Source organism: Panthera pardus, unplaced genomic scaffold, assembly GCF_024362965.1.
Source record: "Panthera pardus isolate Hobbes unplaced genomic scaffold, ASM2436296v1 HiC_scaffold_27, whole genome shotgun sequence".
NCBI lineage: Eukaryota > Metazoa > Chordata > Mammalia > Carnivora > Felidae > Panthera > Panthera pardus.
In genome coordinates, this window is record NW_026526843.1 from 115,478,871 (window position 1) to 115,504,214 (window position 25,344).

The following is a 25,344-nucleotide window of genomic DNA, read 5'->3' on the forward strand; positions in this document are numbered from 1 at the left end:
CAGAAGGTTAAGAGTGATTAACCAAGATTACAAAGAATGTAACTGATGTCCTTTCTGTTGTTTTCTACAATCAACCCTGTACATAGCCTCATGTCAAAATATGCTGTGGTTTCCGAGATGCATGATTTTCAGTTTCCCTTCCTCTTAATCCATTTCAGAAGATGTTTAAGTTGTCTCCAAGTGCTTTATGGTTTATAAATCACCAAAATAACCTCAACATTATGTGTAGATGTGTTTTGATAGAAGAAACTTTATGATGGCCAAGAGCCGATTGTTACGATATTACCTTTGTTTTCACTGAAGAAGAAAGGCATCTGTTAAGTACAACAAAGCTTAAAGACATTGACAAACAGTTGGTTCTTGCAGCTTATGTCTTTATTCATCTCATCCAGAGATTAATTTGGGAATTTGTGACCCTTATTGATTACAAGTCCTTTGGAAATAATTCATATACTGTGTATTTACAGCTATACTTACAACCTTTGGCATTTTGATACATGAGGAAAATACGATATCTCCCAACTAATGCTCTGAGATTTGAACCCATGCACACTATTTTCCAAAGGGCACAGACACCTCGGTAGGTCATTGTTTTCCTGAAATAAAGCAAAGTGATCAGGTTTCAAACTTTGAGCTCATGTGGCTTTATACCCAGTTGAAAGTATGTGTGTCTTCAGAATGTCTTGGTCCTTTCTATTGCTGCCATTGAGGGCGAAAGCTGGGGTTCAAGACTGAAGCTTTCTGAGTGCTGAGGTCTGTAAACCTTGGCTTCTCCTCCCCCATGCAATTTAAAGGAATCCAAAGAATTGTCATCCCTGCCTGATAACTATAAATAAATAAATGTTCTTGGGGGTCCTCCTTCAGAGTTTACCATCAAAACCATCCAATGTTAAAAATAATAATAATAATAAAAACCACCTAATGTTGATGGATCAAGTTGGCAGATAATTACAGATATACGATATTAGTTAGCAAAGCAGTTTCAAAGACCATTGGATGAGGCAATTTTACTTTGGCTATAGTCCTTTTGCAATGCAGATGAAGATCTTTGTTTGAGTCCGCTCAGGATGCTGTATAACAAAATATCATAAACTGGATGACTTAACACTTTTTTCTCACAGTTCCAAAGGACAGACATCCAGGGTCAGAGTGCCTGTGCCGCCTGGTTCTGGAGAGGGCAACAGTCGATCTGTGCAGAAGGGGGCGCTAGGTGATGCAGAAGCAATCAGTTGCGTTCCCTGTGTTTTCATTTCACTAACTCTAGTACATTGTGATGTCATACACGTAGGCCCTGAGCATCTTTTACCCTATTTCCATACATAGCGGTACTTCTTAGGAGTAGAAGCACGATTCCTCTGAATTTCGTGATTGCGTGTGTATTTAATAATCACAAAAGAATTACAGGAGAATCAGAGCCTTATGTCCTCTCCTTGCCGCCCTTCTCCCAGTCATGTCTTATACAGAAACAGAAAGGGGAGACTCAAATGCCAATGGAGTCACAGAGAGATCGGAAAGATGATGTGATGAATTATAGAAATTCCATTTTTCCAATTCCTTTGTCATACACTGTGACTCTCCTCTCTGATGTGGACAATCCCAGGTCTTGGAGACTTTAACAACACCCTTTTAGTGAGGCATTCATGGGACAATCTAGACAGCCAAGCTTTTCCTTGGTAGGTCAGGCAGTCACGCTTGGCAAAGAAGGGCTAGACCGTCTCTTTGAACACCTGACTATAGGTCACGTGATTGTCTGTGGCCAGGGCATTTTTCAGACACTGCCAGAAGTACGGGTGGGCCTGTGGGTTTGTCGGCCACTCAAGGACGGAACTCTTACACAGCCTCTTCCGGAGCTGGAGGAACTTGGATTTCTGAAGGGGCTTCTCAAGGAATATCAAGATGATTACGTCTACTTTTTCATCCATGAGCCTCTGATGGGATAAGTAAAATGCGATCTTAAAGTTCTCAGTCTTTGCATACTTGTTTGTCATCACAAACACCGTCTTTTTGCTAAGCTGGATGCTCTGGGAAAGGTTTTCCAGAACTGGCTGCCCTGGTAGCCAATCCCTTTCCTCAAGACACAGATTAAAATGTTTCTCTCTTGGGTCTTCCAACTTGGCCACCAGCTCATCCAAAACCCACTCTGTCACTGCTGGGTCTTTAGTGTCATACACAACAAAGGCATCGTAGCAAGAATCCAGTGATGTCAGACGCTGATACCCCTTCATTTTGGCCTTACAGAAATGGTAACTATACCACACATCCCAGAAATAGAGGTGGTTTGCTGTTGTAATCACCATCAGAGAAAGAGCAACCGATACAGAAAGTGAAAACAGGATCAGGTTAGTCAGATCTACCTCACAGGTATACAGATCCAGAGAGACCACACTCTGGCCCCTGTGTGCTCCTGGCCCCACACAAGTCACATCTGTGGCCAAGTAAGGAATAGTCACCTCTGTATGGTTAACCCACCAGACAAACCACACAGCATCACAGGTGCACAGAAACCGATTATGATGCAAAAGTAACATCTCCAGATTGTTGAGGACATTTTCTGGAAAGCTAGTCTTCTGGATAATCTGGATTTTATTTGAGCTGAGGTCCAGGTATCGCAACTGGAAAGCATCTTGTAGAAAATGCTTTGTCAGATGCCTGATTTGATTGTACTTGAGAATCAGTTTCTTGAGACTTCTGGAACAGTTGTATAATCTCTCAGGGACACTCTTCAGCTCATTGTAGCTGAGGTCCAAAGTTTCTAGATTCTTCAGATACTGGAGTCTTCCCCAGTTGAAGGACTTGAGCCCATTTTTGACCAAGGAGAGAGTCTTTAGTTTTGGAGGCATGCCATCAAAAACTCCAGCAGGCAAGAAACTCAGGGAATTTTCAGAGATGTCTAACTCCTCTAAGTTTAGCAGATTCTTGAAGAATTTTAAGTACCTGTTATCACCATCTCTCCATAAAACATCCAAATGATTTCCTCTGAATTCCAGAATTCTAAGAGACTCACTCTCCATGGTCCTGCTGGTGGACATAGAGATGTCATTGTTGTTCATCATGAGTTTCTTCAGAACTTTTAGGTTCTTGGTGAAGTTTAGCATGTGAGTAATGCCTTCTGATTGAAAGTAATGGCTATTACTACTTATATCTAGAATTTCCAGGTTGCGTAGCTCCTCAAACGCTGTTGAGTAGAGTAAATCAAGCCGGTTGTTAGAGAAGTCCAAATACTTCAACTCCACTAAAGGCTGAAATTCACTGCCATTGAGAGTTTGGCCAATGGTATTTCCTGACAAGTTTAGGCATTTGAGGAAAGACAGATGCTGAAAATCAGAGGACTTGACAAAAAATATATTATTTCTACTTAGGTCCAAGGCCTGCCCATACACATAACAATCTTTATTAAAAGGCAAGAAAGAGGGAGTCTCTTTGTTTTTGAACCTGCAACTCCTTGCATACTCATCATATCTGAAATAATGTAATGTTTCAAGGACCTGAGGTGCATTACCGTCTACAGAAGTTCTGGTGTTAGAGCAGAAGCCAACTTCACTTGAATCTCCTGAAGGTGATATTTTATTCATTGAAAGATCTATGACTTTCAATGTTTTAAATTGTTCGAATATGCTGAGGTCAGCGATTTTTATGAAGTTAGTGCCAAGATCAAGAACTTCAAGATTGGAGAGACTACGTAACGGGGAGAGGTTATGGCTGCTCAGCTCCTTAAAGACGTATCCTTTGATCCGTAAAACTTTCAGGTTTTTCAGTGAAGAAAATGCATCCGATAGATTCAGAGTTGCACGATAGACCTGAAGTTCATAATTGAAAGACAGATCCAATTGGACAAGGTTGTGAAGAAGAAGCAAAAATTTGGCATCCCCAATTTCTTTGGCCAAGAAGTTTTGTGAAAGATCTAGCTCCTTAAGTTTTTTAATGTTTTTAAACCATCTTTGGGGCACATGCTGAAGAGAGTTACTGTATAGACGTAAAACTTGTAATTCTGTCAATGCATCAAAAGCCTTCATGTGGATCTGTAGGGGAGAATTATTCTCACAGGGTGTACAAGGAAATGGGACATTGTAACAACGAGGGCAGTTTCCACCTAGGTCAAGAATTTGCAGTTGATTGAGGTTATGAAAATCATCTTCTTGGATTTTTGCAATGGCGTTGTTATAAAGATGGAGTTCTGTTAAAGTGGATGGCAATGTAGTGGGGACGTATGTGATATTGTTATCTTTTAGGGAGAGCAATTTTAGATTTTTCAGACTCAGGAAAGCATCTTTTTCTATGAAAAATGAAACGTTGCAAGGATTGCGAAAATAACAGTTTTGGCCCAAGTAGAGTTTTTCTATGTTGGTCAGTTCTGTTAGGTTATTTTTCATGATACAAAAGATACTGTTGGCCTCAAGGCTCAGCAGCTGCAAGTTGGGGGGAAGACCCTCAGGTATTTCCAGAAGCTGGTTTCCATCCAGATAAAGGGATTTTAAGTAAGTGAGTCTACTAAAGCTTCTGGGTTTAATCTGCAGCCTCCTGGGACACATATTATCTTTTGGCCCAAGTCGAATAGGTATACAGTTGCATCTGAAATCGATCTCTACCAGATAGTCCAGCTGGTGGAAGGAAGCTGGAGAGATACCAGGTATGTGGTTGATGGTGAGGGTGAGGTTGGTGGCATTGGAAGGAATACCTTCAGGAATTTCTGTCAAATGCTTGTCTGTGCAGTCCACAATCACATGGGCCTTTGGAGCATCCAGAGTGACATCACAGGGCAGAGTTTTGGGAAACCATCTAGCTCCAAGGAGTTTGGAAATTAGGATTATGTTAAAAAGGATAAGGGACTGTCTCTTCAATGTCCACATTGGAAACACCTGAAAGTATAAGAAAGAACAAATCACCATCATTCTAAATCGTTCTAAAATATACCAAGAATCAGATTTGAAAATTCCTATTTGCTGCCTCTCTTTTGCTACAGTTTAAAATAAACAAATCAAGTCTTATTCTCCATTGCCTGGACGACATCTCCCACTCCGTGACTGTGTTTGTCTACTACTAAGGTTCATAACAATTTAGTTACATTTTTAGCTTTTAGCATCTTAGCCTTTCAGTTACATAGCTTTCAAAGTGATAGACGCACACTTTCCTATTCACTATTATTTAAAAATAGTGCAGTGGAAGAGCTATCAACTAGCTGCCAAAGTCTGAAATTTGGGGATGAAAGAATATTAAAATGAAAATGCATTGGGACAAATAACACATTAAGACTTTAGTGCAATTACTGTTTGCGTGCTAAGCCTGCTCTGGTACACATTGCACATTATACCTCACAATATTCAAGGCTCTCAATATCCTAAGTAGCACTGCCATTCTATGAGCTGGCTTTCCTCTTGGATTGTTTTTGGAAATCCAAGATGATTTGGGGATGGACAGAGCACAAGTGAGGAAGGGGCAGAGAGGGAGATACACAGAATCCCATACACATTGGGTTTACATTACAGAAATGTGGAAAGGAGAGAGCAGAGCAGACAGTCAGGGAACCGTCTGGGTGACTCCTGATTGATCAAAGAGGATACTTATGGGGGCGCCTGGGTGGCTCGGTCAGTTAAGCTTCTGACTTCAGCTCAGGTCACGATCTCATGGTTCATGAGTTGGAGCTCTGCATCGGGCTCTGTCCTGACAGCTCAGGGCCTGGAGCTTGCTTCGGACTCTGTGTATCTCCCTTTCTCTGCCCCTTCCTCACTTGCGCTCTGCCTCTCTCATTCTCAAAAATAAATAATAAAACATTTTTAAAAATTTTAAAAAAGAGGATACTTATGAGAGTGAAAGGAAGGCAGACCTATTAAGAATTATGCTAAGACTAGGGGTACCTGGGTGGCTTAGTCAGTTAAGCATCCCAGTCTTGATTGTGGCTCAGGTCATGATCTCACTGTCCATGAAATTGAGCCCTGTGTTGGGCTCTGTGGTGACAATGCAGAGCCTGCTTGGGATTCTCTCTCTCCCTCTCTCTCTGCCCTTCTCCCACTCATGTGCTTTCTCTCTCTCTCTCTCTAAAAATAAATAAACTTTAAGAAAAAAATATATAATTACGCTAAGACTATTGCCAGAAAACCAAGACTCTCTTAGGCAAACTGGGACATATGGAAACCTACCCATAATGCTGATTCTTGGGCATCCAGATTTATCAGGGGAGAAACTGGGACCCAGGGGAGAAAGACCTTAAAAGGTAGTATGGGAAGTACTAAAGAGCTTTGCTAATCACCATATTAACTTGAACTTGCCCTGCCTTAGAGGGTGGTTTAACCAGGGACTTGCCCTCAAGTTTCAGGATCTCTATCAATATTTTACTCCAGAACACTGGTTTTAGTTTAACAGGTGCTTATCTATGGAATGATGTAGCCTGTGTCTCTACAACAAGCTTCTAGATCAATTAATGCTTTTGTCTTCCCCATTGACTGAATCAACCAAATATGTTGATATCTAATAAACCAAATGCCTAGTTCCCTTAATTCCTCTAATACAAGGTAAATAAGCAAATTTCCCCCCAGCTTTCTTTTTCTCTAATGAAAGATGGTTCAGAAGGATCTCAAAGAGCTTCTTCATGCATCTTGAGATGCCTAGAGTTGAAGTTAGAGGTACAACATTGTCTCTTTTTTTCTCTTTCACCACCTTGTCTCCTCCTCTTCCTCATTAAAACTATTCACTGAGTCCAGTTGACGTTCTTCATTGACCTCCTTGACATCCTCCTTGCTTTGCCATTTTAGCTAAAACTTCATCCTTGATCTCAGGCTCTTGCTCTTCCAATCCACCCAAACTATTAAGCTTCCCAAAGATTAATCAGATTACATTACTCTAAAGTCTTTCAAATTATTTTCTTTTCCCCCCCTTTTTTACAGAATGAGCCCTAACTTTGTGTCATGGCATCCAAAGTCTTCCAGTAATTGGCTTTATTTATACCTACTTGTCCAGGCTCACCTGATACAACGCCCCTCTCAGCTTCTCTAGTCACTAACCCCAAGCCCAATGTGTAGCTCCCTGACTTGCAAGTCTTTTCACCTAGACTAGTCTGTTCTACCATTTCCACCCATCAAAATTCTAGTTATCCTTTCAGGCTATACTCCCCAATGTGGAGCACTCAGATCCCTGGGGAGATATGGCAATAGGCCAGGGGTTATAGGAAGCTCATAGATAAACGTGGTATATCTCCCTTGAGCATCAATCTTACTCAAAGGTTTAGGAGAAATGTTCATCACTCAGGGAGGAGGGGTTGAGTCAAGATGGGAAAAGGAGAGATGCATAGGGAGCTATTTTTATGGTCCCTGATTATGGGATCCCAGACCCTGGACCCCATCTCCAGCCATGCTTCTCCCAGAAGACATGATGAGTTCGTGAACCCCACTATCGGAAGGTAATAAGTAATGCTGCAAAGGGTGTTACTGTTGACCTGGGAGGTGAGTTGTATTCTAAATGGGGCCAAATGAATAAAGGACAAATTGTGAACCAGGTACCCTCTTATGAGCCCACTCCCATGAACCTAGATGAGATCCTGGGAAGAACTGGGGGGATCCCTAAATTAGCGAGTTAAAAACATGAAGTGACAGCCATCAACTGAGTTCTCCAGAATATGCCTAGTTTAAGTATTTCTATGATGGGGGGGAAACGAATGCTCTAAGATGAAGGCAGTTGAGTTATAGGCATAATAAGAGTGGTTTAACAACCGCTGTCCTTCCCCCGCCCACATCTCTGATTTGTTAAGTCCTGATCTGCAGCATTTGCAAATTCCCATAGTGTAAAGACTCCCACGATGGCCAATTTGCAACTGCCAGTGTGATGCCATTCAGTGCAGAGTTGGGGAGGGATGTGCAGGATTGCTCTGGCAAACCTGTATGAGCTGGGTCCAGCAAACCCTGACCTTAACATACCTGAGACAATGACCGTGAAATGACTCTACATATGGACATAGTATAAACTAGAATGGAAAATTAATCAGAAAGTCTCTTATCCTTCCATATTTCTAAACTTTTTCTTGCACTCGTCCACTTTTCTCCATGTCTACTGCCACCTCCTTACCCCCATTAGCCATTAGGTCTTACCCAGACTACCACAAGAGGCTCCAAAATGGTCCCCCAATTCTCTGTCTCCTCTACAAGCCATTCATCAAACAGCATGAAAGCATTCATTATAAATATGAGTCACATCAACTACAGTGACTTCCTATTACACTTTGAATCCTTATTATTGCTTATATCATGCATGTTCTGACTCCCACCCTACTTCCATGACCTTGAACCATCCTTCCCCTGTTTTGACCACACACCAGACATCTGGCCTATTTTCTGTTCCGCATTCGAACCAGTCTTGGCACCTGCTGTTCCCTCTTCCTGAAATTATCGTTCCCTTCCTCTTCCCACAGCCAGGTCATTCTCATCCCTCAGGTGTCTGCATAAATAACACACACTCAGTCAGGCTTTCTCTAGTAGGCAGCACTTGCTATATTCTGAGCATCATTTTCAATGTTTCGATATATTAACTCATAAGAACCACATGTGAGTGGTACTACAGACCCTCAATCCTTACCCAAAACCTCTGGGGCTAGATGTGTTTTGGAACTAAAAATTTTTCGGCTCTTAGAAGGTAATAGGATATATGGATCCACATGTTATGTAATGTTCCTACTGGGGCCTGGGGCAGTATCCCATCACCAAACACTTAAAATTTTGTGCAGTGAAACAAAGAATTATCCACACTAAGTGGGAAAGGAAGGAAGAAAGGAAGGAAGGAAGGAAGGAAGGAAGGAAGGAAGGAAGGAAGGGAGGGAGGAAGAAAAATCAAGGGAAGGAAAGAAGGAAGAAAGAAAACTAACTTACTCAAGTTCAGATCAAGATTCACCTCCAAATGAATTCGAGTCGTATGTTTGCCGTTGACTGAGTGAGGACAAAGCTTTCAGTTTGGAGATTTTGGAATTACAGACCTCTATTATTATTTCCATTTTTCAGATGAGTCCATTGAGGCACAGAGAGGTATATATACTCTGTACTAGACTAGTCTGCTTTATTTCCTTCATGGCCCTTAACACAATCAGCAATTATCTTGCTGATAATTTATGTGCTTATCTGTTTAATGTCTATCTTGCATGAGAATATAAGCACCAAGAGAGCAGGGCTTTGTGTGTCCTTGTGTAAAACAATGCCTGGCACTTAATTTGTGTTGCAGTATGTTTGATAAACACATGAATAAAAGAGTGAATGCATGCATGAATGAAATAAAGCAAAATATTTCAAAGAAATTTCCCTTTGGAGTCAACTGCTTTAGGCTACAGCCCCAGACTCCCCAGGGGATAACATTCTATCTCTTCTATTTGCCCGGGGATTCCTTGGGGAGAAAGGTTTAAGAAGCTCAAACCCACGTTCTTGAGGACACTCTCTGGGATCAACCCAGACAGAAGTACCAACTCTGGCCAGATCAACCCAGCTCTGGATAGACGGTTGGAAGAACTGTGTGATCTACCTTGTCACTTCACCACCCTTGCCACATTGTCTGCCTTTGCATCATTCAAGATAGGTGGCTACAACATCCATGTTACAAGAAGCCAGATGGAAGCAGATAGGAAGAAGGGGAACAGCCCCACCATTTAAGGATACACCCCCCAAATTGCCTATTTCACTTCCTCTCACATCACATTAGCTTTAACTTAGTCACACGCCATGTTTAGCTGCAAGGGAGCCTGGGAAATATAATCTTTTTTTTCTGAGTGGTATATGCCCAATTATAAATGGTGATTCTATCAGCATGAGATGAAAGAAAGGGAAGGGGTCCCCAGGGTTGTTAGTCTGCTAAGATTCCGACTCCTGATTTCGGCCCAGGTCATGATTTCACGGTTGAGCCTCACATTGGGTTCTGCACTGGGCATGGAGCCTGCTTAAGAGTCTCTCTCTCTCTCTCTCTCTCTCTCTCTTCCTCCCTCCAACCCTCTGCCCCTCCCCAGCTCATGCTCTCTCTCCATCAAAACAAAAAAGAAGAAAAAGATATTGGGAGATATAGAACAATCTCTGGACTTGATGAGGATGATAAAAATAATTAATTGCGAGTATCAAAAAATAGCCCATGGAATAAGAACATACAATTAAGCTACACATATAGAAGTGTCAGCATCTTGTCTGGAAAGAACTAATGATATTTCCACATTGTATTTTATTTTATTTTATTTATTTTTAAAGATTAAAAAAATTTTTTTAATGTTTATTCATTTTTCAGAGATGGAAAGAGACAGAGCATGAGCAGGGGAGGGGCAGAGAGAGAGAGGAAGGCACAGAATCCGAAGCAGGCTCCAGGCTCTGAGCTGTTCAGCATAGAGCCTGATGTGGGGCTCGAACCCACAGACTGTGAGATCATGACCTGAGCTGAAGTCAGAATGGTTAACCAACTGAGCCACCCAGGCGCCCCATTTTTTATTTTTTTTTAAACTTCTGTTTTTAATGTTTATTTTTGAGAGGGAGGAAGCAAGTGAGCAGGGGAGGGGCAGAGAGAGAGAGAGATGGAGGATTCAGAGAGGGCTCCGCACTGACAACAGAGAGCTCAGTGCGGGGCTCGAACTCGTGAACCAAGAGGTCATGACCTGAGCTGAAGTCGATGCCTAACTGACTGAGCCACCCGGTCACCCCTGATTTTATTTTATTTTTTGAGTAATCTCCATGGACAACGTGACGGGGGTGGTGAAGCAACAGGGTAGGTGATCTCGAGTCGCCAGATCCTTGCATGACCTCCCAGAGCATAGTACAAATCAGGACGCTGAGCTGCTAACCTCTAGGAGCTTCTGAGAAATCACAAAATTGTTATACTAAGCCCGTGTTCATTGGCTTTTCTACTCTACCAGTGTAAACCCACTGTTAGCCACTGTGGAATTCAGAACTTGGCAGTAAATTGCTGCTCGTGGGACAACCTAAAATATGGGGTGTTGGTATCAGGCTATGAGCAAGATATATGTGTATATTGTAAAATGATTACAACAAGTCTAGTGAACATCCATCACCTCACATCGTGACAGCTGTTTTTCTTGTGATGGCAACATTTAAGACCTATTCCCTTAGCAACTTTCCAAAATACAATTCAGTATTGTGAACTACAGTCACCATGAACGCCAACTGTTGACTTGTGGCTTTACTCTTAGGGGAAACAGTTTGGCAATATTCATGATGCGTGTTGATGGCTTCTTACTGTTTTTAGCAGTCTTAGGAGAGGCATGAGCTATGGCTGAAGTTAGCATCTGCGAGCAGTGATGGAAGGAAGTGAGGTTTTCTCTGCCGGCAGCCTGAACTCTAAAGTTGATTAAGCCTTCCTTAATTTGGGGCCGGGCAGGGTTGAAAAAGCCCACTGCTTTACCACAAATGAAGGCAGATGAATGGACAGAATCAAGAGCAGCCCCAAGAGAGCGCGAGTGCTCACATGCATTTTTCCAGCACTTTCCATTAAGTATTTTCTAGCAGACAATGAAAGTCAGTCCAGGGCAAGAATCTGACTAGCAGTGCTGCCTTGCCCTTGACTCCTACAGCCTCTGGGGAGTTGATGAAATTGAGAATGAGGAACATTGACAGAATACAGAATCTTTTCACTTAAAATGGTCTAGGGGAGCTGGGTGGCTCAGTCGGTTAAGCGTCCAACTCTTGGTTTCAGCTCAGGTCATGATCTCACGGTTCATGAGTGGTTTGTGAGTTCGAGCCCCACATCGGGCTCTGCGCTGACAGCATAGAGCCTGCCTGGGTTTCTCTCTCTCCCTCTCATCTGTTCTCTCTGTCTCTCAAAATAAATAAACTTAAAAGAAATTAAAAAAACTAATAAATAAAATGGTCTAGAGCTGCTTGGTCTGATATGATAGCCACCAGTCATGTGTGGCCATTTGAATTTAAATTAATTAAAATTAAATGCAATTTTAAAATTCAGTGTCTCAGCTACACTAACTGTATTTCAGGTGCTCAAAAGGCACAGTAAGCTCGAGGTTACAGTATTCGAGTGTGCAGGCATACTGTAGAAAATTCTATTAGAGAGCACTGGTCTAGACCACGGGATCGCAAACTTTTTCCAGAAGGGGCTAGAGAGTAAATATTTTAGGCAAAATTGAGGCGATCATGTGGGTACTTCAATTACCATTAAGAATGTGACTCATTAAAGTTATAAAAACCATCCTTAGCTCACGAACAATACAAAACAGGTGGTCAGAGTCGGCCCAAAGGCCGTAGTTTGCAAACCCCTGGCCTAGACAAAATCTTAGGCTGTACGAAACTCACGCATAGAATTAACTCTAAGCAAATTTAACCCAAGCCTGCCAAATATTAAAAGAAATTATACTGCTTCGAAAGCCTGTTAAGCGCGTTCACACACCGCTAATTTCCACTAATGGCATTTAGCGAATGATTTCCTTGTCATTCCAATGCTAAGAACTAGGTTTGTTTACGAAGAGAGTGTAAAGCAGAGGGCACGGCTCAGAGCTTGTGCTCTTGGCTGCTTTGTTATGCTACTTTTCCAGAAGGCTCCATGTCAAGGCCTGCAATCCTCCCTCTGGGTGGTGAACGCTCTTATGTCCGGAACCTTGCTTGTCTTTACATGTACTCTATCGTTACGATGGCCTGCCACATGGTGAGCATGACATAAGTATTTGCTGAATAAATCAAGGCTTTGAACTTTCTTAAAATCCCATGGAAGACACACATTGAATGATCATAAATGGTAAAGTATTCCAAAGGTCAGACTGTTGACAAGGAAGCGAGGAGACGCCAGGAGGGCTTGGCACCTCTAAAACGAAGGGGTGAAGTGGGAAAGTACCCCAGAAGGAAAGAGGACAATGTCAGAGGAAGGCATGGGAAGTGAAACTGCAGAAGGCCCCTTCCTTGATCCTTTCTCAGTTCTGTCGCCTTGAACCTGAAACCCCAGTAAGAATGGCGAGCTCATTTGTCTCTCCTGGGAACAGGCATACCCGGAACGGGACTGTCCCTGTCCTATGCTCAGTAGTTGAGCCTCAGCCCAGCTGGCCCTTGGAATGTTCTATGGCAGATGGGCCGTCTCCTGGCTCTCTGTGCCGGCTGTACCAGGAGCTTGGAACTCAGAGATAGCAGATAGACAGTGACAGGCTGGGTTCTGAAGAAGCAAAGGAGGGGGGAAAATTGACTCAAGGAAGAAAACCTTCCCAAATGTGTTAAAGAGAAATAAGGAGCACCTGGGTGGCTCCGTCGGTTAAGCATCCGACCTCGGCTCAGGTCATGATCTCACAGTTTCTGAGTTTGAGCCCCGCATCGGACTCTCCGCTGTCGGCGCAGAGCCTGCCTCAGATCCTCTGTTTCCCTCTTTCTCTGCTCCTACCCTGCTCATGCTCTCTCTCTCAAAAATAAAATAAGTATTTTTTAAAACGATAAAGAGAAATAATACCTTTTGAGGCTTCCAAATTTAAAAAATATTCTTGAGAAGATGATTGAAAGATGTGAAGTTTTCCTTTATTCCTTAAGTGGAAATGTCCCCTTTCAAACCACTTGGAACTACCTGCTTAACAGGAAAGTGGGGACCTTAGCTTCGACAAAATTCAATATAAGAGTTTGCTCAGTGCCAAAGGGGCTCCTGGGTGGCTCAGTCCGTAGAGCATCCAACTCTTGATCTCGGGGTCATGGAGTTCAAGCCCTACATTGGGTGTAGAGATTACTTAAAATAAGTAAGTAAGTAAGTAAGTAAGTAAAAGTCTTCAAACAGAGCTCACTCAGTGTTGAGCCGGCCCTATATTTTCATCTGCTACAAATAATTCACGTTATTTTGTTTTGTTTTGGTTTTTTGGGCCACGACTGCCTAAAGACATGCACCTTTCAGTAACGTGATTTGTAAAGTAACGTAATACACCATGACACACACCAGGCTCAGCTTCGGCTGCAAATCCCAGCTAACTACACATGCAAATCCACTGGGTAAATCTGGATGCTCAATTAGCGAGCTAACTGGTCAAAAAGGGAATGTTTGATTTTGTATGCACAGGTGTTCTATTCTCTCAGTAAATCGCCTCTTCTTGTGAAAATGGAAAATGTCGAATTCACACTGAACAGTCACCAGACGGCCATTTGCTTTTTTTTTTTTTTTTAAACAATGGCGTGGCCTTTTCTCGTGTGCTTATTACGTGCCAGATGCTGAAGGAGACACAGTGTTGCTAGGACATCACCAAGCCCTGACAATAAGGTTGAAAGGACATATAAATATTCCCATCTCACTGATGGAGAGGCAGAGATCAGAGAAGCAACTTCGAACCAAGCGTCCAAGTGCATATGCTGAGCAATCATCTTCAAGGTGCTTCACACAGTTACAGCAAACGCACTTGGCCTGTGTCTGTATCGCAGTGTATTTCTCTTTCGGTTCAAGGATTCTTAGCACTGTGATGTGTCCATATTGTGCTACTTAGAGTTTTCATAAAGAAATCTGCCAAATACCAAAAGGAGGGATTTACAATTTGAGTAGGACCAACTTGAGGGAAAAAGAGAGACTTTTCGGATGATACACTTCTGATAGATTCCATCTGCTGTCCAGCAATGCTAGGTCAGGGTAGTTCATGAATCTGTAAACTTACAGGCATGCTCAGGTTTACATTCACAAAAGAATTATATGCTCACACAGCTATCCAACACACATATTGGGTATGTAACCTACACAAAAGACTGTGCTAGGCCAAGGAGGGGAATACTGGGGAGTCAGACACCATTCCTGCCCAGCTAGGAACCAAATCCCTCTACTACTGCCGCTCAGAGGCCATGTGTGTCTCCTGCGCTGGGAGATCTCTGCTGTCGGGGCAATCCAGGTGGGGCAAACAATGTTGCAGACAAAGGCTAGTCAGGCGGAAAGGTAATGCTGCCTGCCTCCCCTTCAAACAGAAGCTTGAAGAAACCCTTCAAAGTGCCAAAACACAGCCTTGTGGCTGCACCCGTTTCCTGGCAGGACTTGAACTTGCATTCAGAACCGAGTTCTCCTGATCTGAGACCCACATTTGCTTCCCACCCGCAGGTCTAAGGCTGGAGGCTAGGATGGCGAATAGGGAAACATGCTGTCCAGGAAGCTGGGAACGGAGTCAGCCTCTCAATCTGCTGCAGGGCTACTGACTAAATGCTCGTAAACCTTGACTTTCTTCTCATCCACAAACTGTGTGGGTTGAGCTAACGGACCTCCATGCTCCTTTTCTATTGTGCTTACTCGATGCTTCTGAGCCTTGGCCTGGAGCCCCCTGAAACTTATCTGCCTGCGTCTGATCTCAGCTGTGAGTCTTCCTAGCCCCCCAGAAGCTCAGGCTGCTGCCGTTTCAAAATGATCTAAGCAAGGCTTCCAACCACCATGAGCCTCCTAAGGATTCCACAGAGATGAGAAAACAACAACTAGCACATCTTTTTATAATAAGCCTTATATGTCTTCAGGTGACACTGTTTTGTGAGTTTTATTCAGTTCTCTGAAACAGTAAGGCTGGGAAGAACTGGATGAGGATCTATCAACTGGAGGAAATGGTTAAAACTGAGAAACCACCCATAGCGGAACACCAAACATCTCTTTAAAAAGAATGTGGGGGCGCCTGGGGGGCTCAGTCACTTAAGAATCCAGCTCTTGATTTTGGCTCAGGTCCTGATCTCAGAGTCCCTGAGTTCAAGCCCTGGGTCAGGCTCTGTGCTGACAGTGGGGAGCCTCTTGGGATTCTCTCTCTCTCCCTCTCTCTCAGCCCCTCCCATGCTCTCTCTCTCTCTAAATAAAATAAACTTTAAAAACTAAAAATAAAAAGAATGTGGTAGACCTATAGGTATTGACATGAAAAGCTGCACAAGATATGTTATTCAGTTATAAACAAAATGAATTTTTAAGGCAGCATGAAAATAACATATAGCATATGAACCCTTTATGATGAATAAAGATACAAATATTTGATTTGTGCTTGCAGCGAAAAGTACAGAAGGACACATTAGAAACTCAACAGTGATATTTTCTGGGAAGGGGTAAGAAAGGGAGCCTCTGCGGGGTAGGAAAGAACATGCTATATCCTCTATTCTTTGAGTTTTTAAATAAAGAACAGGTATTCCTTTTATTTTTAAAAACATCTTAAAATTTGCATAGCAGGGGCGCCTGTGTGGTTCAGTTGGTTAAGCGTCCGACTTCGACTCAGGTCATGATCTCACAGTTCGTGAATTTGGTCCCCGCATTGGGCTCTGTGCTGACAGCATGGGGCCTGCTTCAGATTCTGTGTCTCCCTCTCTCTGCCCCTCCTATGCTCACACTCTCTCTCTCTCTCTCAAAAATAAATACACATTTAAAAAAATTAAAGATTGCAGAGCATGTAATAAAACCTTATTATAATAATGTGAAAATAAATTGTGAAAAATGAAAATTTTAACAAGTATGTATTGATACCTGCTATGTGCCAGGTACCCACTTCTAAGTGTTGGGTCACATCAGTGGACCAAATAGAAAAGATTCCTGCTCTTCTGAAGCTTACATTCTCCAAATAATAAACAAAAAATATAGAACTATAATCATCATATCAATGTTAGGTGACAAGGTTATAGAAAAAGGAAGAGCAGGGTGGGCTTGTGGCCATAAATACAGTGGTTTGGGGGGACATCATTGAGAAGTTGACATTTGAGCCTAGATCTCAAGGAAAGGAGGAAGTTGACCAAGCAGCTCTATTAAGGGGGTTAGGGGTGGAGGGGGCGGGGAAGCAATCCAGGCAGAGGGACAAGCCTAATGCAAATGCCCCCAAGGTGGAAACATGCTGGAATATTCAAAAGATGATGGCAAGACTGGTGTGCCCTGAGCAAGGGGAGTTGAAGAATGATAGGAGATGAGGTCAAAGAGGGAGGGCCCCCAGCCTCTCGCCAAGCACGCAGGGCCTTGCCAACCATTCCAAGGATGATGGTTTTCCTCTGAGTGGAATGCGGTTCCGTGTCAAGCTTATGAGCTGAAGAGTGATGTGGCCTGACTTACATTCTAGAAGATCCGTGCTGTTGTGCTGTGTTGAGAAGAGACCGTGAGGGGGTGAAGGTGGAAGGACTGAGACCAGTCAAGACGCTATGACAGCAATTGAAGCAAAAGGCCCAGTTGGCAAGGGTGGAGGTGGTGAGAATGTGCCAGATACTGGATTATATTTTGAAGGTGAAGAAAAGAAAATACCAAAGAAAATACGACTTCAAAGTTCTTAGAAGGATGACGGATTGGAAACAGCAAACATTTCTGGGAAATTTCCTGCAACGGGGAACAAAAACACTGGCAGGTGTTCCCAGGGCCAGGAGGGTCAAGAGGATTTATTTTAGGACAAGAGAAATAATAGCATGTTGTGATGCTGGTGAGAATGAAAGAACAAAAAAAAAAAAAAACACCAAAAAGCGATGATGATGATGATGATGATGATGAGTACTCAAACATTGATCCTGAGCAGGAGAGCAGGGAGGACACCTAGCACACCAGCATGGAGACTGGTCTTAGCTAGGAACAGAAAAAACTCTCATCCTCAGTAGAAGAGTCCACACATTTGTTGACAAATCTCCTATCCTCCTTTGAGGTTTTTGTGAGAATTTGCACAGAGAGCAGCAGAAGTGATGCCACAGGACTTCCAAGGCTAGGACAGAAAAAAGGTGATAGGGTTTCCCCCTCACCTAGTGCTCGTTCTCTCTTGATCTCTCTGTCTCTCTCCCCACTTTCTTTAAAGCCCTGAGCCACAAGCCTTGTAAGAAACCTGGCTACACTGCAGCCACCATATTGGTGAGACTACATGGAGACAGAGACCCCCCTGAGCAGCCCCAGCTGGCAGCCGTTGAGTCTCCCTGCCTGGGCACAGACCTGTGAGGGAGCGAGTTTTCAGGTGAGTCCAGCCCTGGGCACTGACTGTAACGGTGTGAAAGACCCAGCATCAGAGCCACCTAACTGAGCTCAGTTGGCCCTTGAGCCCACCACACATAAGAGTATATGATTATGGGATGCCTGGGTGGCTCAGTTGGTTAAGCATCCAATTCTTGATTTTGGCTCAGGTCATGATCTCATGGTTCATAGGATCGAGCCCCAAATCAGGCTCTTTGCTGACATCGCAGAGCCTGCTTGGGATTCTCTCTCACCCTCTCTCTCTGCTCCTCCCCTGCTCATTCACTCTCTAAATAAATAAGTAAATAAACTTCAAAAAAAAAAGTATATGATTGTGGTTGTTTTACACCAATGCATTTTGGGGTGATGTGTTAGGCAGCGACGGGGAACTGGATAGGTGGTCTGGCAGGACATCCAGGTACAGAAGCTCTAGGTAGGCGCACAAGGAGGAGGGAACACGTGGATAGCCTCTTCCAATGGCTGCAGTGTTCTCGGTGAAGTGGGAAGCAAGCTTAGCAGCTATGAGTGAGAAGACAGCAGATGTGGAAGACAGAGGAGAAGGAGGACAGGACCCTCCTGGAGGCCCAGGCAGACACTGCACGAAGAAATCAGTGTGATTACCTGCTGGCAACAAGGAACCACCCCCAACTACCTCATCTTTTTTGCAGGTAACTTGCCTTCCCCTTGGGGTCTTTCTCACACACTCTGCATGGCTACACTCTGCTTAGATTTAATTCCTCTCAGCAAAATTCCTCTCAGAAGGAAATCCACCTTGAGATGGGAATATTGGAAGCCTGGGAACAGTTACTGTTCTGCTCACCGCCACACCTTTACCAGCCAACCCATCTGAAGGCCAACATACTGAGTGCCCCTGGGGGCTACTAGGTGCCAGGCTTCGGGGGCAACAGCTCCATGGGTTCACCTGCTCCTCCGGTCTATCTGCAAGATCACACGGGCAGGAAAAGAGCCAAGTGGCCCAAGTTGAAAAGGAATTATTGGAACATGCATTTCTGGTGGTGGGGGTGCTGAAGGCAAGCTGGGGAAGCGAAGGACTTCATATTACAGCGGGGATCCTGCGAGTGGCCAGGCTGGGTTGAACCAGAGCTGATGGCCAGCTGGAAAATAATGGGAAAGGGACACAGGAGAGGCAAGGAGTGAGTAGAAGAGCAGTCGTTGGACACCCATGAATTTGAAGTCACTAACCTGTTGCCCTGTCGATATTGAAACCGCGCCGTGGGATTGGAAGTACCAGAAAGTCTAAAGCTTGTTTTCAGACAATTGTTTTTTCCTCAAGGTCAACTGATGTGGTTCTAGCCGGTGAACCAGCAAGGCCCTGTATTCCTTGCTGGAGATCAGGAGCCCAAGACCCTGCTCAGTTTACACCCGCAACTTCTACAGCCCTTTCCCCGTGTCCGACAGTTACCCCTGCTTCCTTAAAGTGTTAAAGTCTCCATCCCAGGAGGAGCACACGCTTAACATAAGATGCTCCTGTACGCCTGTTTTCTAAGTACACCTGTTTTGCAACCTTGTGCCCACCTGGACCTGTGATGACAAAGCTCCCCTTTCTGAATATTCATCCTAACCCTAAGTAAAAGGAACCCACTCACATCTGCTTAGGGGCTTTGAAAGTCATTCCCCGTGGTCTCCTTATTTGCTGCAAATAAAGTTTTCTTAGTGTGACCACACCACCTGGTGTAGTCTATCTGTAACTCACCAAGGAGGGAACTCCCATTAACTGGGTAGGGCACTGAATTGTTTGATAACTGGAGAGTGATATGGACATCACCCTGGGTGCTAACCAAACACCATGAGCAAGGAAGTTACTTCACTTTGGTGAATCATTTTACTTCAGGAGCCTCTGATTTCCTTGTTTTTCTATTTGTTTGGTAGACTGAGCCTCCACTTGGAATTTCCCTAATAAATTTATGACAAAATAGCTCCCCCTCCCCCCCCCCTTTTTTTTTTTTTTGCAAATTTCAAAAACATTTCTCATTGTAGGCTAATCTCTGGAAAGTGTAATTATCTTAAATACCAAAGTCTCATTATGTAACCAAAAACAAAACAAAACAAAAGTAAGTGTAAGGATATAACCCACCTACTTTAAAAATAGACTTTTCATCATTTACTTCCTATCATTTTTAGCCCAACAGACTTAGTTTTCAAAATAAAAGAATAAAATGCTATATAGTAGTCTTACGTAAATTAGGTACTCAACAGCTATTACACGTTACAACAGGCACTAAAGACCAGGAGATATTAAGTCTTATTTGATCATATACTCTATCCACTTGTTTTCCAGAATCCACCACGGTATGCTTTTCCTGTATGGGGCCAGTTAGCAAGTATTTTCTGTTTTGCAGGCTGTATGGTCTCTGTCACAACCACTCAACCAATGAGTAGGTTGCCATTGCAGCGTGAAAGCCGTTATAGACAATATCTGAACAAACAAGAAAACTATTTGTGGGCACCGAAGTTTGAGTTTAATATACCTAGGATGGGTCATAAAATACTATTCTTCCTTTGACTTATTCAATCACTTAAAAACATCAAAATTTTCAGGGCGCCTGGGTGGCTCAGTCGGTTGAGCGTCCGTGGTCACCATCTCACGGTTCGTGGGTTCGAACCCCGAGTCGGGCTCTGTGCTGACAGCTCAGAGCCTGGAACCTGCTTCAGATCCCCTGTCTCTGTCTCCCTCTCTCTCTGCCCCTCCCCTGCTCACGCTCTCGTTCTCGTTCTCTGTCTCAAAAGTAAAAATAAACATTAAAAAAACAACAACATAAAAGCTTTCTTAGCTTGTAGGCTGTACAGACATAGGCGGCAAGCTGGGGACCGGCCATGGCGCACCGCCCAGCCCTAAGATTTGGCAAGCTTCTGAGACAGAAGCGAGCTGTTCTTGGGGTGTGAAGACACTGGTTGGTTAATCTGTAATGATTGCTTTTAATTTTAGCACAATCTTTCAAATTTCTAAATGATGAGATTTCTTTAATTTAGTAAATAAATTTCTGGTTACCTCTTTGCTTGGGCACGAAGAAATTTGCTACAGTGAAGAGTGGAATAATGTTTTTACTTGTAAAACTCCCGGACTATGGTTACATATCAGCACATGTCTTTCTAATACTGCTCTCCATGTCCTGTGTCTATTACACAGAGTGAGGAGCATTCCAGCCTTAGCTAGAGCTTTTTCGGTGGAAAGATTGCATTGAAAATTTTTAAATATTTTATTATTTACTTTTGAGAGAGAGAGAGAGAGAGACAGAGAGAGACAGAGCATGAGCAGGGGAGGGGCAGAGAGAGAGAGGGAGACACAGAATCCAAAGCAGGCTCCAGGCTCTGAGCTGTCGGCACAGAGCCTGACACAGGGCTCGAACTCACAAACCAGGAGATCATGACCTGAGCTGAAGTCAGATGCTTAACTGACTGAGCGCCCCATGAGCTCCTGAAAGGTTGGATTTTAAATTCTTATTCAGCCACATGAGTGCCCTCTCACTTTGGTGGATCACTTTACCTCAAGAGCCTCTTGATTTCTCAACTGTAAAATGGTTAGAATGCAGGGCTCTTTTGTGAAACTATTAAGACAAATAGGTAACACATGTGTTCATGTAAACCATCTTCACAGATTAACCAACAGTGAGGAAGCATCTAGTGTGCACAGATTAAAAACATCAGGAAGGGGTGCCTGGGGGTGCTCAATTGGTTAAGCGTCCAACTCTTGGTTTTGGCTCAGGTCATGATCCTGGGGTTGTGGGATCAAGCCCTGCGTTGGGCTCTGAGCTGAGTACTGAGCATGGAACCTACTTGAGATTCTCTCTCTCTCTCTCTCTCTCTCTCTCTCTGCCCCCTGCCCCTACCCTGCTCTCTCTCTCTAAAATTAAAAAAAAAAACCATGAGAAATATATGCTACTTATCAATTTCTAGTTTGCTGTTTTCATTTGCCACTATATTATAAGTACTTTCTTAGGTCTTTCAGTGTTCTTTTAAAAAACATGATTTGGTGGTTACACAACATTCCATTTAATGGGTGACCACAATTAAGTAACCCCTCCTCAACATCCGGCATGACATATTCTCTTTGCCATGCTGCATAGACTATCTTCATAAATTATTTGCCACCTCCTTGATCATGTCTTTAAGAAGGGTTTCTAGAAGTGGAGTTTCCAGATCAAAGGATAGGACATATAACTATTAATAAGGTTGAATAAATTTCCCCGGGGCTTTCTGGCCTTTTGTAGGTCTTCTTTTGCAAATTGTTTCCACTTCTTTTCTTACAAAAGATATACCAGTTTCTCTTTTTCTCTTCAGCGGTAAGGTATCATAATGGAAGTTCACATTTATGGGGCTACAGCGTGGCTCCTGGAATCAGGCCGTCCAGCCAAGACCACTCAAGCTCTCGAACCTCCCAAAGCCCCAGTTCCCTCATCTGTGCCTCACAAGGCTGCTCTGAAGCTGAAACAGATCCACAGACATCAAACCCTTAGCATGACGCTGGATGTCTAGTAAGTGGTCAGTAAACGCGAACGGTCTTTATTATCGCCAGTCCCCTTATTCCATCCCTCAAGGGGCAAAGGCAGATGTGGGCAGGGGTTTGCATAAAAACAGACCTCTGAGTTTCTAGGAAATGAAACTATAAGCAGCAGTTTCCTTTGTAACATAGTTCCCCTCCCCTCGCACCGTGGTTAACTCTTCATTAGACCGTAGACACAAAATGAGCCTTGACGCCAACATGGAGATCTAGAAACCAGAGTGGGCTCCCACTGAATGCACGCCATCATATCTACTTTGGGTGACAAAATCATTTCAGCAAAAGGCCACCGATGTCCTTTTCTGATTAATTTTTGGCATCCCTAATAGCTCACGCTGCCCACGAAGAACTCAAACACGTAGCCTGTTACTTGAGCCTCACGACAGCCCTGGAACGCACCTCTCAGTCACTAGGCCTTGACTTTCGTGTTTCTGCGTCCATCTGCCCAGTTTTAGCATGAATCCTCTTAGGTCCATTTAACGAGAATCCCTCACCATTGATCTCTGATCATCCCGGGTATCGGACACAGTCCCTCATCCCCTAACATCCTCCAGGTGACAGCCAATCTCCCTGGCCTGCCTTCCGCAAGAATCCTGGTAAGTCCACTTATCCAGAAGCCACCCCCACCCCTGATGTTTTGTCTTAGTCTTTTTCTACCCACAGACCCCCACTCTGCTCCTTGGCTATAAATCCCCACATGGCCGTGCTATGCTGGCAATGGAGTCCAGTTCTGTACCGAGGCCTCTTTTCCCCCAGTTCCATTTGTTCCTGAACAAAACCCGTGGTTGCAAGCCGTAACGGCTGTCCAGTAACTTCAGTGATTTGTACGGTTTCAAAGCCAACGACGTAGGATGAACAAATTAGACCCACAGAAGTGATTTCCCCAATTCAAACATCTGTTCGTCCTCACTACAGCCCGCCTGAACGCTTGCAGGAAGTTGGACAGACCGAGCCTTGATTAATCTGCAATTATGAAATGCTCCCATGATTAATCCTGATTACGAAATACCACGAAGAAGTTTCCTCCGCCAATAACCAAAATACAAATTCTTAAACATCTCTCTTGCCAGCTGGTTTCAGTACTTCCCCCAAGGATTACAGATAACACTTCTTTAGGGAATCTCCCGGCTGGTCTTACCATGTTCAGTCTTCCTCCACGATGAAATCTACAAGTCCGGTTGGAGAGAGCAGAGCGTGAAAGGTGTCACGATCGGCCTGAGATGGACCCAAAAGCATCAACTAAGATAAAGAGAAAATACCAAATTGTGCATTTCAAAGATGGTAACATACTGTAACTCCAAAATATGCTGGGGCATCACTCTAAAACGTGCTGTCGCGGGGCGCCTGGGTGGCGCAGTCGGTTAAGCGTCCGACTTCAGCCAGGTCACGATCTCGCGGTCCGTGAGTTTGAGCCCCGCGTCAGGCTCTGGGCTGATGGCTCGGAGCCTGGAGCCTGTTTCCGATTCTGTGTCTCCCTCTCTCTCTGCCCCTCCCCCGTTCATGCTCTGTCTCTCTCTGTCCCAAAAATAAATAAAAAACGTTGAAAAAAAAATTTAAAAAATAAAAAAATAAAAAAAAATAAAACGTGCTGTCGCAAACAGCCATCAATGGTGTTTCCTTCCTCCGAGTTATGTAAACTAGAGATACGCTCCAGAAAACCATTTCTGTTATTAAACATCTGGCTTTATCTTCAAGGAACTGGCATTTTAGACTACCAAAATTTTTCTTTAGATTTACAGAGGATTTTTTTTTTTTTTTGGCATATGATTTGGGTTCCCTCCCCTTCCTTCCCCACTGAGAATGGCTCATACACCTAATTAGTTACATTATCCAAATTTGTCCCTATGCTCAAAATACCTTTTTTTGGTTGCATGGAGTGATCTATGTCCGGAGGCTTCTGAGATGAAGAGATGGTCTTCAGGAAGCATGGAGTCCCAGAGGCTCCAGGCTGCCAGCCCTAGAGTTTCCAAGTGCAAAGACAAAGTTGGGGGTGTTAGGGGAGGAGCATAACTACTTAAACCACCCGAGACATGAGGTTTGCAGAAGCACCAGGTTCCTCTTACTTCTCCCACCATACCCAGGGCAATGCCTTGTCTAAATCCAAACAACCCGGTTGACCAACCTTCCTTCCTTTTTTGTAGGTGACTTTCTCAGCCTCACCACTGTCGACCTCTTCGGTGAGAGAATTCTTTGTTGCGTTGGAAGATGTTGACCAGCATCCCTGACCTATACTCACCAGATGCCAGTAGTGCTGCCCTTCCAGTTGTGACAACCACAGATGTCTCCAGACGTTGCGAAATATCCCCTGGGGAGCTAAGGCACCCCGGGTTGAGAACCACTGTTCTGTAGATAGATATCTGAGAGACAGGTCTAAATTTACCTTGCTCTGTCTTAGGCCCCCCTGAGAGACAGATCTGCCGGCTGGTTGACTCACTTCAGGAGGAAAGGTCAGCTGCATTTGGAGTCTAGTGTCACATAAAGCCCTGTTTCTGGAACTGGGGTCCTCGCGAGAACTGTTCCTTTCTTAACCGATTATTGGGTCCTTTTGCGGGGACAGTCAAAACATCCGTAGTTGTGTTTAAAGTTCTTCGGTCCACCTCGTCGACCCGGAGAGAATTGGAAAACTGCAGGTGGGCGTGGGGGAAATCAGCTGAGAGTGATGATCAGGGTTAATATACTGAAAAGTCCCTGGTACCCCGGATCAGCTGATAAACCTATTAGATAGAATAAAAACGGAGATCTTTCCGAGGGGGTTGTTAGGAGCCAAACACTGTTTTTACTGCTTTGTATGTGTTATCTCATTAAGTACCAAAAAAAAAAGCAAAAAAGAAAAAAACAAAGAAAACGGTATTATTTCTTTACAAGTAATGGAATTAACGCACATACCACGTAAGTGATAGCTACACGGGCAGTAAACGTCAAATACCTTCTTATCGAGCCAATTTGCTATGCAAACAATCGGTATGGATCAATAGCTTTCTCACGTATAGACGACA

General features: G+C 43.7%; 1 protein-coding gene across 2 annotated transcripts; it reads right to left on the reverse strand.

Moving 5' to 3' along the window:
* Positions 1–353: 353 nt before the first annotated feature.
* TLR7 (toll like receptor 7) lies at positions 354–24,972 on the reverse strand. Of its 2 annotated transcripts, XM_053891833.1 has the most exons (5): positions 24,471–24,972; positions 24,206–24,305; positions 23,556–23,587; positions 23,487–23,523; positions 354–4,856 (listed from the first exon to the last, which is right to left on the reverse strand). In XM_053891833.1, exons 3-5 carry the CDS (start codon positions 23,582–23,584, stop codon positions 1,707–1,709), a joined length of 3,216 nt encoding a protein of 1,071 aa, XP_053747808.1. In that variant the 5' UTR covers positions 23,585–23,587; positions 24,206–24,305; positions 24,471–24,972; the 3' UTR covers positions 354–1,706. The 2 variants fall into 2 exon arrangements, with proteins under 2 accessions (XP_053747808.1, XP_019273433.1); XM_019417888.2 differs by lacking the exons at positions 23,487–23,523; positions 23,556–23,587.
* Between the last annotated feature and the right edge of the window lie 372 nt (positions 24,973–25,344).